This window comes from Mchenga conophoros, linkage group LG3 (assembly GCF_057382185.1).
Source record: "Mchenga conophoros isolate Kocher_MC1m ecotype Shallow Benthic linkage group LG3, M_conophoros_male_GT1.1, whole genome shotgun sequence".
Taxonomy (NCBI): Eukaryota; Metazoa; Chordata; class Actinopteri; order Cichliformes; family Cichlidae; genus Mchenga; species Mchenga conophoros.
Window position 1 is genome coordinate 3507430 of NC_140528.1, and position 16555 is coordinate 3523984.

Below are 16555 nucleotides of genomic sequence, written 5' to 3' on the forward strand. Positions count from 1 at the left end.
TTACACGCACAGCAGGAGACAGAGAGCGCACTTTGTAAATGAATACTTCGTATAGATGTGTGTTAGATACAGGTTCAACATGTCGGTCTTAAAAATACTGCGTCACAAACTGTTGGCTCCTCTCCAACAGGAAGAAGTGTTACAAAACACACGAAACTGAAACTCAACTTAGAACTACAGCTAGATCTGAAAAAAGTTAAAGTAGAAATAAAAACTGCACAAACAAACTAAAACTAAATTATTGAGAATGATCAATGAAATGATTTTGGAAAACTGATTAACATTTTACAGGAAATGGCCTGTTAGTGTTGTTAGTTTGGCTAAAAAAAAAAGACTGAGTCACTGCTTTCAAAAAGTTCCGTTTTTATCATAAAATCTACATTAATCTACGTCAGTCCAGCCTCTGACCCCGTAAATATATAATAAATAAAAAATCAAATATAAACTGAAACAAGCAAACTCACCGTGGAAACTAACTGAAACTAAACAGAATTAAAAACACAAAGTGAAAAAGAAATGCAAATAAAAACTAATTAAAAATTACAAACTACAACAACCTTGCTGTCTGTGGATATGTTTTGGGTGGAGGTTTCAGCCACCACAGACGTCTTCCTTCATTTGTCTGTAAGTCAGTGAGATAATTTAAAGATGGTTACATATCTGCCACAGTGTTAATTTAAAGTTCTCACCCTTCATGTTCAGAGGCAGCAGGTGGAGGGACAGCAGAGGACTTTGTTCCTTAAAACAAATTTGATTCAGCAGGTCGGCCTCTGTTAAAAATATCACGAACTGTCCGCTCAGACTGTTCACACTGAAACAAAGATGGAGGATAAAACATGTTTTACATTTCTCAGACTGAACAAAAGTTACTGTATTAAGTTTAAAACACTGTTAATAAATCGGAACATTTAAATATGCTTCAGTCACGGTTTTTATATTAATAGTAAGTCAGATGTTGAGCTTTGGCGTGAAAAAAGTTTTTCTTTTTTCCTGGTGAGGAAAAAAGTTTGAAAAAAATCAGTTTAAAGTTTTATATACATATTTGATTTGTACGGGACTCATATTTTAATACTAAAGTAAACCTTTTGTCTTCTGTCTGTACAAAATACCAGATATTAAAGTGCAGATGTTACAGATGTTTATATCTATATTTTATTATGAAACAGAACAAATGAACAGTTTAGCACAAACAAACATTAACATGTAGATATTGTACTAAACTGCAGTGAATATGAACTCAAACTCTGACTTTTAGAAGATTAAACTTTATAGTGACGTGTAGGAGAGGAACAGATGAACACGAACTTTGACATTTGAATACAAACGAGTGATTCTGAGGATTTTTTTTTCTCACCTCATCATCTTATAATATATTTGCTTATTCTTCATAAACAGTAAAAAAATCAGATCAGTGGATCTATTTTACCGTTTTAATGGCAGAATGGACAGAAGTTTTATATCTCTGTGTTTATTTTTGAGGGGATCACTGTATATCAGTACTGTTATAGTTTAATATTATTTCTGTACAACTGCTTCAGCAAAAAAGCTTAAAGTTTGAAACCAGGAGTTTCCATAGTGAGTTAAAAATATTTGCACAGCAGCTCCGAGAACTTTTATCAATATTTCTTTGAATCCTCTAAATTTCATTCATAGGTGTTGGACTGTTCATAGGTCTCAATAAAGTTTGTTTCAAAAGAAAAAGACTGACACAGACACGTCATCCGTCTGTGTTCATGTCACATGAAACTTAGTGGAAAATTCCTTCTTATGCTGCATTCAGGAGCACCAGTAAAACCTCGGTTCTCCAGAGATTAGAAACACTTTGGGTCACGTGAATGGCGGCCATGAAAACGACATTCTTGTATCAGAACCAAGAAATGTTGATTTCTCAGGGAACATTACTGATAATTAAGAATTTAGAGAAAGACACAAACATATTTATTTTAATAAAAGCTGAACCTGCTCAGTGGAAAAACAGAAATGTGTTACGGCCCTAGCAGGGCCTCCTCCTGAAGGTGCCTGTGTGGGCGTGTCCTTCAATGGCTTCCGCCTGAGGTGCCAGCTTTCCCTTTTACACAGCTGACTCTTGTCAGTAATCAAAAGTATTTAATCCCAGGGAAAGGTGAGCTCTGGGCCAGAGTGCCATGTGAGTGGTTGCAGCTAGTGAGCTGCTCGCTTTCTTTTTGGTTTACATTTTACTTTATTGACCAACGCCTGAGTTTTGTTTGTTTTCTTAAATGGTGATAGCGGCTTGTCCGTCTCTTTTAGTTGAGCTACTTTAATAAAACTCTTTAATTTAACCCCTTTGCCTTCTTGTCTCCTTTTTCTGACCCGGACACTTTTTGTTACTTCCCCCTCACCGCCTAGACCCCTCAGGGGAACGTAACAAATGAGACGAGATTAAATCTGACATCACCAAGTTAAACAGTCAGAAACTCTTCTGAAAATCTGCCTCCTCCCCCCCTGTGCTGAGCTTCAGGTGGAGTCCTGCCTCCTTCCAGGACGGCTGTAAGTTTGCTTTGTTTCCTCCTATAACAGTTTGTCTTTAGGAACTTTAGGGGCTTTTTTTCTCCTCATGAACATGATGTGAGACAGAGGACAGAGCTGCTTGTGTTCTGCTTTTTTGGGTTTCCCTCAATAAGCTGCTCCCTTTATGTTCTCAGTTCTTCTGTATCTAATGTCAGCATGTGAGTCATCTTCAAACACAAGCTGAACATGTTTTCATGGTAGCATCGGTAGGATTCATGGAAAAAGCACTGATTCAGGTCACTAACCAGGTTCAGGGGAATGACTGGAGTATTTCCCAAACAGAGACATCCTGCGGGGTTCTTTGTTCTCTTGTAGACTCTGATATTGTTTCCAATGTTTCCAATAACAAAAGAGAAAATCTGTTTGGTTTGTTTTTCTTTCTTTCTTTTGTAGATATAGAGATATACCTCTAGGTTAGATTTATTTCTCTGAACCTCCACAGCTGCAGGTGGAGGAGATGGTGTCTCCATCAGCAGATTCAGTGGAAAGGCCGGACTTAAAGGAGGCTTCAAAAGGCTTCCAGACAGGATGAACTGGGCTAAGTGAAAGAGAGGATAGAAAGGATTGTTTTGAACTTTGAATCATATAAAATCATTCCTGTAGTCCCAGAATAAAAACATTTTAACATTTGAATGTCACAGCATATCTGAGTGAAGAATAAGTCAGTGTCTTTAGCTTGTATAAAACAGCCTCAATTCACCAAAGACATCCTGCTTAACTATAGCTGAGAGCCAATAAGCAGATTTTTAGAGCCCAGATCTAAAAATGTCTAAGAACAGTTGGTTCATAGACCCTTGGTCTGAGGAACAGAATATAACAACACACTACTTAATCTAGTGAGTAACTAAGTAATGTACTGCATTACTTTTAAGAAAAGCAAGAAGAAGAACCCGAACAGAGCAAATCAGCATGTGAACTTTACCCTGACTCAGTCTGAGCAGTCAGACGGCTTTTTTTTTTTTTTTTTGGAGTAACACATAAAGGTGTGACACACACTTAAATCCAATCTGAAGTGAGACTCAAAGTTCAGTTTGTACATAAACAGTAAAAGAAGCTGCATTTACAGTATTTCACAGAACTGAGTACACTGATTTTCCTGCCTCCATCAGTCTGTGGAGGAGGTGGAGCTGCTGCTCTCACTGACACACTGACTGCAGAATGAGCTCAGCTGCTGTTCCACAGTAACTGCTGCGAGGTGGACACATCTGTTTGACCATAACCAGTTACTGTGTCAACAGCTGTTGGAGGTCAGGGGTCTTTATAATTACAGTGCAGGTGGATATGCATCCACCTGCATGAAGCGCCTTGAGGTGACTTTTGTTGTGATTTGGCGCTATATAAATTGAATTGAATTGAATGTAGTGTAGAACTGAATTAAACATGCTGATGTTATCTGTTTAAAATCCTTCATTACAAATATTGGATCTGCTTCAACAGGAAGTAATTATGACAACAATACAAAGGTTGTTGGGTTTGATATTTAGACTGACTTAATTAGATAATGGTAAATGGCCTGTATTTGTACAGTGCTTTACTAGTCCCTAAGGACCCCAAAGCACTTTAAACAACCAGTCATCCACCCATTCAAACACACATTCACAGACTGGTGATGGCAGCTACATTGTAGCCACAGCCACCCTGGGGCGCACTGACAGAGGAAACATTCCACAACGTCAACACAACATCAACACAAGTACAGAAACAAACTGTCACTTCTAATTTTTCTTATTAATAGTGAATCAGTGTGTGTCAGTGAATGCATCGTGTGTGCTTCAGGCTCCATCTAGTGGACTGATAGCAGAGCAGCTGATGGCAGCTTCCTCTGCCTCACACTGCTGTCTGACTGCATCCAGCTGACACTGAGATGAAGCAGGAAAGAAGCAGCTGATATTTGGACAGCACACATGATGAAAGGAGGATTTCAGCTGATGTGCACATGAATGATTTGTGTTTCCTCTGCAGGTAGAAAGTGTGTGTGAGCTGATGTGAATTGAGCAGCATGGATCAGTGTGAGGACAGAGAGGAGGGAGTCCCTCCCTCTAAAAGCACTCTGTGTGGGGAACATGAGAGCCAGACCAAAGCTCAGAGGTGAGATGACCATCTCTAACTGTCCATGACTCTTCTCCATGTCACAGCTCAGCACTCACATCACTGCTCCATCATTATTCACAGGAACCAACCTGGACCTCCACCCAGCTCTGTGTCCTTACAGAGTGACGCGTCTAAAGGTTGGCCCATTGATTTTAAAGTCCAGCCTGTGTCTGCTGCAGAGAGGTGAGCTGTTAGCAACATGAACTCTTTGATTAAACTGCTCGATGTTGTTGGCTATAAACTACAAACATGTCGTTCCCTCAGTCCCATTTAAACTGTCTTTTAAAACAAGCCTTTGGCTTCTAAACAACTGAAAACCCACTTCAGCAAACAGGAAGTGATCAGAGCGTCCGTCCACTTCCTGTCAGGCCCTGCAAACATTTCATATTGAAGAAAAGTCGTTGATATCTCACATTTTTACTCCACCACATTCAACCATTTTGACATTTTACAGCATGAAACTCTTGTCACATGACTCCTGTTATGTTATAGAGTCATGTGACCACCAGGGAGGGATTTGTATGGATGAAACACATTCAAATCAATCTGATTCATCAATGGAAACATTTTTGGTGTAAATGCAGCAACACTGAAAACGCTGAAGATAAAAACACAACAGATGAAATATGAACAAATCGAGGCTTTGAATACACGTGTGTGTGTTTGAGACACAGAGATAAATGGATTGTGTGTCTGTCCTATTGCTGCGTGAGGATTTTATTGTAGATTTTGTGCGTGTACACTTTTGACCACGAAGGTGTTGAAAGGGCGTAAAACAGTTGGAGGCACCAGAGTGAACACTAGTGCTGTCAGTAGATTAAAACATGACTAATTAATGACACAATCTTCTGTCATTAATCCTGATTAATCACAATTACTTGATCAATAGCTGCAGTTACATTTTTCCAACTTTATATTTAAGCCTGTAACAGACGTTTACACCATATAATGAAGTCAATGCAGAATAAACACAAAGAATGTTAAACGCTTCAATTCAAAGAGACTTTGAATAGTTTTCAGTCTTTAACTCAGCTTCTCTGCTGTAAATACAACTTTGTAACAAACATATATACTAAAAGCTAAGTGTGCACTAATATATAATAATATATAATCTATATTACTGCTGTTAATGAAAATGTTTAATCAGACTCATCACAGGGTTACTGTGGATTAACTTGGATGAATCACCATTAAACATCATTTTTAATGTAAACGAATCAAAGTTCATTTCATGAGCAAACAGACTCGAGAGAAAAGGGCAAATTTACACACTTAACATGTTTATTGAACATGTAAACATTGATTAAGCTCCTGAATGAGCCGACCCCCCCCAGGGACAGTCCTGCATGCTAATGATGGGCTCTGCTCTGTACCTGCAGGATTCTGTCAGCCACAAACTCCTCAGCTGATCCTGAATCTGAGCCCATCTGTCAAACAATCATTTTCTTCACAGGTCTGTGGAGGTGGCACTGATCCTGCAGCAGTCTAACACTCTCTGTCACTCTTCTTCAAGTCTTTGACACGAGGAACCAAAACTATGTTATTAACAACACTAACAGGTCTGCAGTTTGTCCACTTGGCAGTTGTGTCATCAGTGCTTTGCATTGTTGTGATATTTTAAGCTGGAAGTGCTTCGGTGAAAAGAAAATTCCTTCTGTCACGATGTGCAGAATCCTTCATGTTGGTCGGCTGGTCCGTCTTGTTATTTTTTTAATGCTCAAACTTTCCATCGGGAGGTCAGTGTGTGTTTGTCATCTTCCATATTGAGCTGATTGGTTCAGCTGCCGTCACTAACAGATGTGCTGCACATCTGCACGTGTGCAAAGGTAACTCTACTCGGACAAACTGCTCGAAGTGCGTTGATAGAAACATTTCAGGGATGTTGAGTCGTTCTGCATCCAGATGTGTCGTGTTAAAGGTTTTTATCATGTTAATCATGATAACAGATGAACCCTAACCCTACATGTTAATTTTGACAGCACTGGTAACTCCTTTTTAATGTTCTTCTGTCAGATCATTGATTAGACTCGACTCCAAATACGAGACTCGGAAAACTCAAATGAAAACTCAAATCAAAGCAATGAGAAAAGGACTTCTTGTGTTAGAATGAAAACATATGGAAGTGGTCAGGTTTCAAACACTCGATGAATCTACTGCACAGTTACATTCAGGGACCTGTGGCCTCCTGAGAGCATTAGTTGATGGTTCATCACAGTTTTCTCAAAGTTTCCTCTGAGCTTCTGCAGCATCATCACTTCCATCACTGATGAAAGAAAGTTCATAGAAAACAGAAAATATATCTTCAGAATCTGAGAGTCTAAAACTTGACAGACTTGATTCAGATGAAGTTATTTGAGCAGAAACTCCTGGATTGTTATCCTGTGTTGATCTAATCCTTCATGGTTCTTCCACAGAGTGGAGCAGCAGAGCTCAGAGGTTCCCAGTGGTCAGTCTGCCCAGCAGCATCAAACACAGCTGGACTCCATATTTATGGTCTGTACATGTACAACAACTACTTTATTATTAATAATAATGCATTTATTTATAGGTCCCTTTCAGAACACCAAGGACTCTGTGGACTAAATGACCAAAAGAAACAAACTTTGAAATCAGACGGTGCAAATGTGATCACAGGGAAACGTTTTAAACATCGAGGCTTTAAACAGAAACCAAAGTGAAACAGTTTGTAGTCGAGATCAGTGGGAATGAAGCTGAATAACTGTTTCTTCAATATCTTTGATCTCTTAAAAAAAGAAAAACTAGCTGAAAGTCTGGCTGCTCTTATGAAAAGTACAGAGAAATTATGGGTCGCTCAACACTTGTGCACAATATAAGAGTTGAAATAAATCTAAAGAATAACTCAAAGTCCTACAATCATACTGATAAAGTCATCTACAGCTAACTATCCAAGTGGATTTGTTTAAGACAGCTCCATCTGCTGGTGGCCCTCTGCAGGTGCATGAAAGGGGCGTGTTTATATTGAAAGTAGTAGAGGAAGTAAACCCCACGGGAAGGAGGAGGACTCTCAGCAGCTTCCAGCTCATATTCAGACATTTGACTTCTCACTGAAAGCAGCAAGTTTGAGTGTCTGTACCTTAGTTAGAAGAGATAACATGTCAGTAGTAATTAGAGTTGATTGAGCAATGCTGTCCTTGTAATGTAGTTTATGATTTTTATGGACAAGTCCAGTTTTTCTGTAGAGCCTCTCAAGTTGGTGACAGCAGCAGTGGAAGTTCACGTGTAAACCAGAGCAGCAAATCAGGTCCAAATGTGTTGTTCACAGTGAGTGGGATCATCATTGGCTGCTATGTTAACCTCCTGCAGCAGGATGTCTTTGGTCAGAGAATGGATAGATCACTAAGTCATTGTTGAGTTTAGGGAGACAGTAGACAGTTGGAGGAGGTTCAGCCAGTTGACACACAGTAGATAAAATAACTGAAGGCAGGAGCAGACACCTGTATGACTTTCCACCTCTCACATAGATTATTTCCCTGGGCAGCGCCACAGGGCTGGTAGATGTAAACAAAGCTGGAGGAGAGGATTGATTCATCTGAGAAAAGTCACAGAGTTGTGTCTTGATGCTCAATCATCCAGGTACGTAAATCCCAAAAAGCTTGATTCTGTTCATCTGGATGTTTTCAGTGGGAGAAACGTTTCATCATCATCAGGTGACTTCTTCAGTCTCAGCTGACTGCAGGTTTCAATCTCATAAACAGGACATTTGTATGACTGAAACCAGCCCACTGAAGGAACAATGGGCTGGGAGGTCAGTTCATTGATCATTGGTACGCATATTGTCAGGACCATTGATCAATGGTTGTTGATCAATGGTCATGAGTCCAGTTCACAGAGAGCTGGGGAATGGCTGCAATCACAGCATGTAAGATGGTGACAGTTGTACCCTTAGGCCCCTCCTCCATTCAGAGATGGTCTTTCCTTTTCACATAAATGGCCTCCTTGACTCCGCCCTCAAACCAGCGTTCACATTTACTCAGGACCTTCTTGATGTGAAGTTCTTCTGCTTCGCTGGCTGCTGTGTCTGTGGGGATGGTGTTTGTTCTGTGTTGTAGCGTCCTGATGACGCCCAGTTTGTGCTCCAGTGGATGATGAGAGTCAAACCTTAAATACTGATCTGTATGTGTAAACAGAGTGAACCTTTAAGACCAGTTGTCTGTACGATCAACTCAGTCACCTGAAACATCTCCAAGTTTCTGGCTTTGATCATCAACCTGTTGGTAGTTCAGCTCTGAACACCAGTGAAATGTTTCTCCCACTGAAATCGCTGCATTCATATGAACAGCATCAACGTTTTGGGATCATGGAGTTGTGGACAAAGTCTCAGTTAATCAGATAAAGTCAAACCTATAATTGGTAAAGAGTTCGTGGATGATATGCCCCTTGATCGTAAAGAAGTGGATGTTGTGTGGACTAAAGTTCAGAGTGGTGGGTCATTCATAAAGTATTCTGTTCCAGCTGCTGGAGGACAACATCATCACTTTTGTGAAGAACGAGCTGAAGAAGATCCAGAAGGCTCTGAATCCAAATAAGCCCCAGTGCTTGGGGTTTCAGAGGGAGGATGATGAGCAGAGGAGAAACAGCAGAGAGGCATTTGTGAAGATCACAGTGGACTTCCTGAGGAGAATGAAGCAGGAGGAGCTGGCTGACCGTCTGCAGAGACGTAAGAGGATTTATCTAAAGATTTAAGCTGCTGGATAAATGAGAGACTTGTGACACCAGTGTGTTCAGTCATTTCTCAGTGGGTCAGAAATTGTCATCAGCATTTTGTAAAATATGATTGTTAAAGTTGTATTTTTATTATTATTATTCAGAACTTCCAGCTGCTGTTTGTCATCGTAACCTTAAATCCACCCTGAAGAAGAAGTTCCAGTGTGTGTTTGAGGGCATCGCTAAAGCAGGAAACCCAACCCTCCTGAATCAGATCTACACAGAGCTCTACATCACAGAGGGAGGGACTGCAGAGGTCAATGATGAACATGAGGTCAGACAGATTGAAACAGCATCCAGGAAACCAGACAGACCAGAAACAACCATCAGACAAGAAGACATCTTTAAAGCCTCACCTGGAAGAGACGAACCAATCAGAACAGTGCTGACAAAGGGAGTGGCTGGCATTGGGAAAACAGTCTTAACACAGAAATACAGCCTGGACTGGGCTGAAGACAAAGCCAACCAGGACATCCAGTTCATATTTCCATTCACTTTCAGAGAGCTGAATGTGCTGAAAGAGGAAAAGTTCAGCTTGGTGGAACTTGTTCATCACTTCTTTACTGAAACCAAAGAAGCAGGAATCTGCAGCTTTGAAGACTTCCAGGTTGTGTTCATCTTTGATGGTCTGGATGAGTGTCGACTTCCTCTGGACTTCCACAAAACTACAATCCTAACTGACCCTAGAAAGTCCACCTCAGTGGATGTGCTGCTGATAAACCTCATCAGGGGGAAACTGCTTCCCTCTGCTCGCCTCTGGATAACCACACGACCTGCAGCAGCCAATCAGATCCCTCCTGACTGTGTTGGCATGGTGACAGAGGTCAGAGGGTTCACTGACCCACAGAAGGAGGAGTACTTCAGGAAGAGATTCAGAGATGAGGAGCAGCCCAGCAGCATCATCTCCCACATCAAGACATCACGAAGCCTCCACATCATGTGTCACATCCCAGTCTTCTGCTGGATCACTGCTACAGTTCTGGAGGATGTGCTGGAAACCAGAGAGGGAGGACAGCTGCCCAAGACCCTGACTGAGATGTACATCCACTTCCTGGTGGTTCAGGCCAAAGTGAAGAAGGTCAAGTATGATGGAGGAGCTGAGACAGATCCACACTGGAGTCCAGAGAGCAGGAAGATGATGGAGTCTCTGGGAAAACTGGCTTTTGATCAGCTGCAGAAAGGAAACCTGATCTTCTATGAATCAGACCTGACAGAGTGTGGCATCGATATCAGAGCAGCCTCAGTGTACTCAGGAGTGTTCACACAGATCTTTAAAGAGGAGAGAGGACTGTACCAGGACAAGGTGTTCTGCTTCATCCATCTGAGTGTTCAGGAGTTTCTGGCTGCTCTTCATGTCCATCTGACCTTCATCAACTCTGGACTCAATCTGCTGGAACAACAACAAACAACATCCAAGAAGTCTGAAACAGGAGAATCTGCAAAGAAACACTTCTACCAGAGTGCTGTGAACAAGGCCTTACAGAGTCCAAATGGACACCTGGACTTGTTCCTCCGCTTCCTCCTGGGTCTTTCACTGCAGACCAATCAGAGTCTCCTACGAGCCCTGATGACACAGACAGGAAGTAGCTCACTGACCAATCAGGAAACAGTCCAGTACATCAAGGAGAAGCTCAGTAAGAATCTGTCTGCAGAGAAAAGCATCAATCTGTTCCACTGTCTGAATGAACTGAATGATCGTTCTCTAGTGGAGGAGATCCAACAGTCCCTGAGATCAGGAAGTCTCTCCACAGATGAACTGTCTCCTGCTCAGTGGTCAGCTCTGGTCTTCATCTTACTGTCATCAGAAGAAGATCTGGATGTGTTTGACCTGCAGAAATACTCTGCTTCAGAGGAGGCTCTTCTGAGGCTGCTGCCAGTGGTCAAAGCCTCCAACAAAGCTCTGTAAGTAAACATGTTGTCATCGCTTCATTGTTAAAATCATGGGAAATAAATCAGAAATGCTGAGTTCAAAGAACACTGTAACATTTTTTTAAAATAGTAAATTAAATGATCATCAGTCACTCAGTAAATATATGGTAGTTTTAATGTTTCACTCCAGCATTTCTAAAACACACTTTGTTCTGTAACTCTTATCAAAGGACAATCCAGACCCAGCCTATAAGAACATGAGCTCTGATGCTTCAGCCCCTCTGACAGGTTTATTATCCTCAGCTTGTTCATTTGTCTCCAACTCCAGGAGTTTGGTTGTTTTATTCTAAAGCACAAACGTCACCTGCCAGACTTCACCTACATCTTTTTCTGATGTTCATAATTTAAGTTCAAGTTTGTATCTCACTTTCAGTGCACACCCTCCCTTTTTAAATATAAATCTCTGCTGTGCTGTCATGTTTTCATCCTGTATGGAGGGAGAAACTCGGTCTTCATTACTGAAATTGCCTCTAAGGTCGTGTTTCTTGTCAGTAACCATATGTAACTGTAAGGCTTCCATAACCAGTGTTATCACAGAATTACAGTGGGTTCACTCTGGGTCCTCTACAGTTTCTTCCCACTGTCCACAGACATGCAGTTAGGTTACCTGGTGATCTAAACTTCATGCAGGTGTGAGTGAGAGTGGTTGTCTGTCCCTCTGTGGGCTTAGTGGAAGAGACTGGATGGATCTCTGCTTTGTCTTTGATATATGCTGACAGCAAACATTCTCCATGAAGTCTGCATTTCAGCTCATCTCCTTTATACACACCTTTAACAGGAAGAGTTTTATACAGCTAGTGTTTAAAATCAAGTGTTATTCACAATACACAGGTAATGAGCATGATTATTGAATTACTAAAATTTTCTAAAATAATTGTTTTAGTTAATATTGTATGACAGTGTACACAGAATTATTAGCTTAGTAGGTAGAGTGGTCGCACCATGATCGTAAGGTCAGGGGTCGAATCCACCGAATAGTTACCTTGTGGTACCCCTGAGCAAGGTACCATCAAGGTACCAATCATGTGCACTGGACTGGTAGCACTCATAGTCTCATAGGTTTAAATAAATTTAAAAAAAAAGGGTTCAACATATAAACAAATTTAATTTGATCACATATATTGTTTGTTTTTTTTTGTTTTTGTTTTTTTCCTTTCTCTCACAGACTGAGCAGCTGTAACGTCTCAGAGAAAGGCTGTGAAAATTTGCTGTCAGTGGTCAGCTCCCAGTCCTGTAGTCTGAGAGAGCTGGACCTGAGTACCAACAGCCTGAAGGCTTCAGCAGTAAAGCTTCTGTCTGCTGCAGTGGAGAGTCCACACGCCAAACTGAATGTTCTGAGGTCAGATCAATTTGTATTATGTTTAGTTCTGTTTGTTTATGTGTTTGATTTTTGTTTTTGTTTATGTCTTTATCCAGTTATCCTTGTTTCATAGCATTTTTATTCATTTCAAAGTTAAACAGAAGTTTTACTAACCTGCTCAGCACAAGACAATAAGCTATTGCACCTTGATTACACTTTAACAACAATCTTTATTCATGTTTTTATCTTCAGACTTAACATCTGTGAACTCTCAGAGGAAAACTGTGAAGCTCTGTCCTCAGTTCTCAGCTCGCAGTCCTCTAGTCTGACAGAGCTGGACCTGAGTATCAGAAAGCTGCAGGATTCAGGAGTGAAGCTTCTGTCTGCTGGACTACAACGTTTAAACTGTAAACTGAATACTCTGAGGTCAGATCAGAAAACATTTAGTTTTTAGAATTATTAATTAAAGTTCATACATATGATGTTGTATCTTAGTATGTTTATGTTTCCTTTAAAAATAGAAAGTCAAGATTTAATGTTGTGAAATGTATTAACAAACTCTACATGAGTACTTGTTTTATAGATTGTCTTTTATTTTTCAGACTGAGTGGCTGTAACCTGTCAGAGAGAAGCTGTGAAGCTCTGTCCTCAGTCCTCAGCTCCCAGTCCTCCAGTCTGAGAGAGCTGGACCTGAGTAACTCTGACCTGCAGGATTCAGGAGTGAAGCTTCTGTCCGCTGGACTAAAGAGTTCACAGTGTGCAGTGGAAACTCTCAGGTCAGGATTCAAACTTTTCCACAGATGATCATTTGAAATGTGATTTATATTATTGTATAAACAGGTAACTTTTACAGCTGTCAAGTGAACTTTTATTTACATTTGAGTGGATAATTGGACTCTGAATTACTAAAAGTTGTTATAGTCATGTCTCTGTTTATTTAAAAAAATACTTAATGCACTGCCTAATTTAAAGATTTAGGCTCCTTTGGGCCCATAATATATATATTTGATTTCTTTGTGAATGAAATTAGGAGGATATTGGCGACTGCTGATTGGCTCGCTGTTTGTTTTTTATTCACAGTACTTAATTTTAAAGGCTGATTTCTCAAAATGAGATGTTTATCTTTTCTTCTACAACACGTGGAGCCACCAAATCTTCTTGCTTGATTTATTCATTACAGTTTGATTTAAAGAATATTAGACTCGTAACATAATAAATATATTTATTTCACTTCTTCTTGAGAGAAAGAAAGGGATGACTGGGTGAGCTCCAGTGGTTCATCCCAGCAGAGAGAGCGGCACACTGGGCTGCAAATGATCACAGTAGTAATGGCCATAGTTTGATAAAACAGGCAGTCTTACCCTGTAGATAATACAGGGTTCTGGTGCCGATGTGGGGGAGGGGACTCGCCCGGTACTAACTACATACTACTAACTACCTCATCCAGATGTCTTCCCTACTAAACCTGATAAGAAGTAACTGCAGTAGCCATATAGGTCAAATCAGTTTCACCTGTTAAAGTTAGCTCCACTATTAATTAGGGGTGGGGGAAAAAATCGATACTGTGTAGTATCGTGATATTTTGTTTGCTAATAATGTATCGATACAGGGACAGCAGAAATCGATATTTTGTTACAAACAATTTTTTCTCTGAAGTCAACATGCTCTGGAGTCAGAGCATGTTGACTTCAGAGCATGTTGATCCTTTTTCTGAGCAACAATCCTGACATTCCTTCACTGTCCAAATGTGTTTAACTTTTTTTTTGGCAGCAATAAACATGACAGTTTACTTATTTTAATTTAAGACATGTTTAATTTTAATTAAGTTTGAAACTTTTTTATTTAATGTAAAATTATATATTTTTTTAAATTTACTTTCAAATTCTTCAGTTGCTGAATGGGCTGCATAGTTTTCATAAATTGCATAGTTCAGAATAGCTATAATTGTACCAGATGGTTGCATTCAGTTAAGTTGGACTAGACTGTAATACAAACCGTTCAGTTTGTCAACAATAAAACTGACTGAAATGAGAGAAAGACTGAGTGTGAGACTTTGATATTAGATAAAATGAATATTGATAAAGTTTACCTTTATGTGCAGAATTTAAATATCGCAAAATATTTTAAAAAATCGCAATAATATCGTATCGTGCGTTAAGTATTGTGATAATATCGTATCGCGAGTTGTATGGTGATTCCCACCTCTACTATTAATGGTGTCACTTGTTATTTCTGGGATGAGTTTAGTAGCCTGAACAGCTGCTTAAAGGAAAGTAATTAAATAATAAAAATAACCTAAGTCCGGGGGAACCTGCAAGAGCTGTTTGCACAAAGAATAATGCTCAGACTTTGAGGTTTTATCGTTTTACACAAGGTTTAAAAATGAATGTCCACAATTGAATTGCAGAAATTGTTATTGAGCTAATACTGATGTAGTTGTTATCTTTGGTAAGGAGAGGTTGGAGGAAGGATGAGCACAGTCAGGCCTAAAGATGCTCTTAATAATAATAATGGATTGCATTTATATAGCGCTTTTCGAGACCCTCAAAGACCCTTTACAATCCCACTACAGGGAGTGCAGAATTATTAGGCAAGTTGTATTTTTGAGGAATAATTTTATTATTGAACAACAACCATGTTCTCAATGAACCCAAAAAACTCATTAATATCAAAGCTGAATGATTTTGGAAGTAGTTTTTAGTTTGTTTGTAGTTTGAGCTATTTTAGGGGGATATCTGTGTGTGCAGGTGACTATTACTGTGCAGAATTATTAGGCAACTTAACAAAAAACAAATATATACCCATTTCAATTATTTATTTTTACCAGTGACACCAATATAACATCTCCACATTCACAAATATACATTTCTGACATTCAAAAACAAAAGAAAAACAAATCAGCGACCAATATAGCCACCTTTCTTTGCAAGGACACTCAAAAGCCTGCCATCCATGGATTCTGTCAGTGTTTTGATCTGTTCACCATCAACATTGCGTGCAGCAGCAACCACAGCCTCCCAGACACTGTTCAGAGAGGTGTACTGTTTTCCCTCCTTGTAAATCTCACATTTGATGATGGACCACAGGTTCTCAATGGGGTTCAGATCAGGTGAACAAGGAGGCCATGTCATTAGTTTTTCTTCTTTTATACCCTTTCTTGCCAGCCACGCTGTGGAGTACTTGGACGCATGTGATGGAGCATTGTCCTGCATGAAAATCATGTTTTTCTTGAAGGATGCAGACTTCTTCCTGTACCACTGCTTGAAAAAGGTGTCTTCCAGAAACTGGCAGTAGGACTGGGAGTTGAGCTTGACTCCATCCTCAACCCGAAAAGGCCCCACAAGCTCATCTTTGATGATACCAGCCCAAACCAGTACTCCACCTCCACCTTGCTGGCGTCTGAGTGGGACTGGAGCTCTCTGCCCTTTACCAATCCAGCCACGGGCCCATCCATCTGGCCCATCAAGACTCACTCTCATTTCATCAGTCCATAAAACCTTAGAAAAACCAGTCTTGAGATATTTCTTGGCCCAGTCTTGACGTTTCAGCTTGTGTGTCTTGTTCAGTGGTGGTCGTCTTTCAGCCTTTCTTACCTTGGCCATGTCTCTGAGTATTGCACACCTTGTGCTCTTGGGCACTCCAGTGATGTTGCAGCTCCGAAATATGGCCAAACTGGTGGCAAGTGGCATCTTGGCAGCTGCACGCTTGACTTTTCTCAGTTCATGGGCAGTTATTTTGTGCCTTGGTTTTTCCACACGCTTCTTGCGACCCTGTTGACTATTTTGAATGAAACGCTTGATTGTTCGATGATCACGCTTCAGAAGCTTTGCAATTTTGAGACTGCTGCATCCCTCTGCAAGATATCTCACTGTTTTTGACTTTTCTGAGCCTGTCAAGTCCTTCTTTTGACCCATTTTGCCAAAGGAAAGGACGTTACCTAATAATTATGCACACCTGATATAGGGTGTTGATGTCATTAGA

General features: G+C 40.3%; 1 protein-coding gene across 1 annotated transcript in view; it reads left to right on the top strand.

Annotated features, from left to right (window-relative positions):
- The window catches only part of LOC146577006 (uncharacterized), a 135174-nt gene that overhangs the window by 107371 nt on the left and 11248 nt on the right, over positions 1-16555 (top strand). The window contains exon 10 of the mRNA XM_085268129.1: positions 13177-13350. Within this exon, the coding sequence (XP_085124255.1) occupies positions 13177-13350 (174 nt within the window). The remainder of the gene's footprint in view (positions 1-13176; positions 13351-16555) is intronic.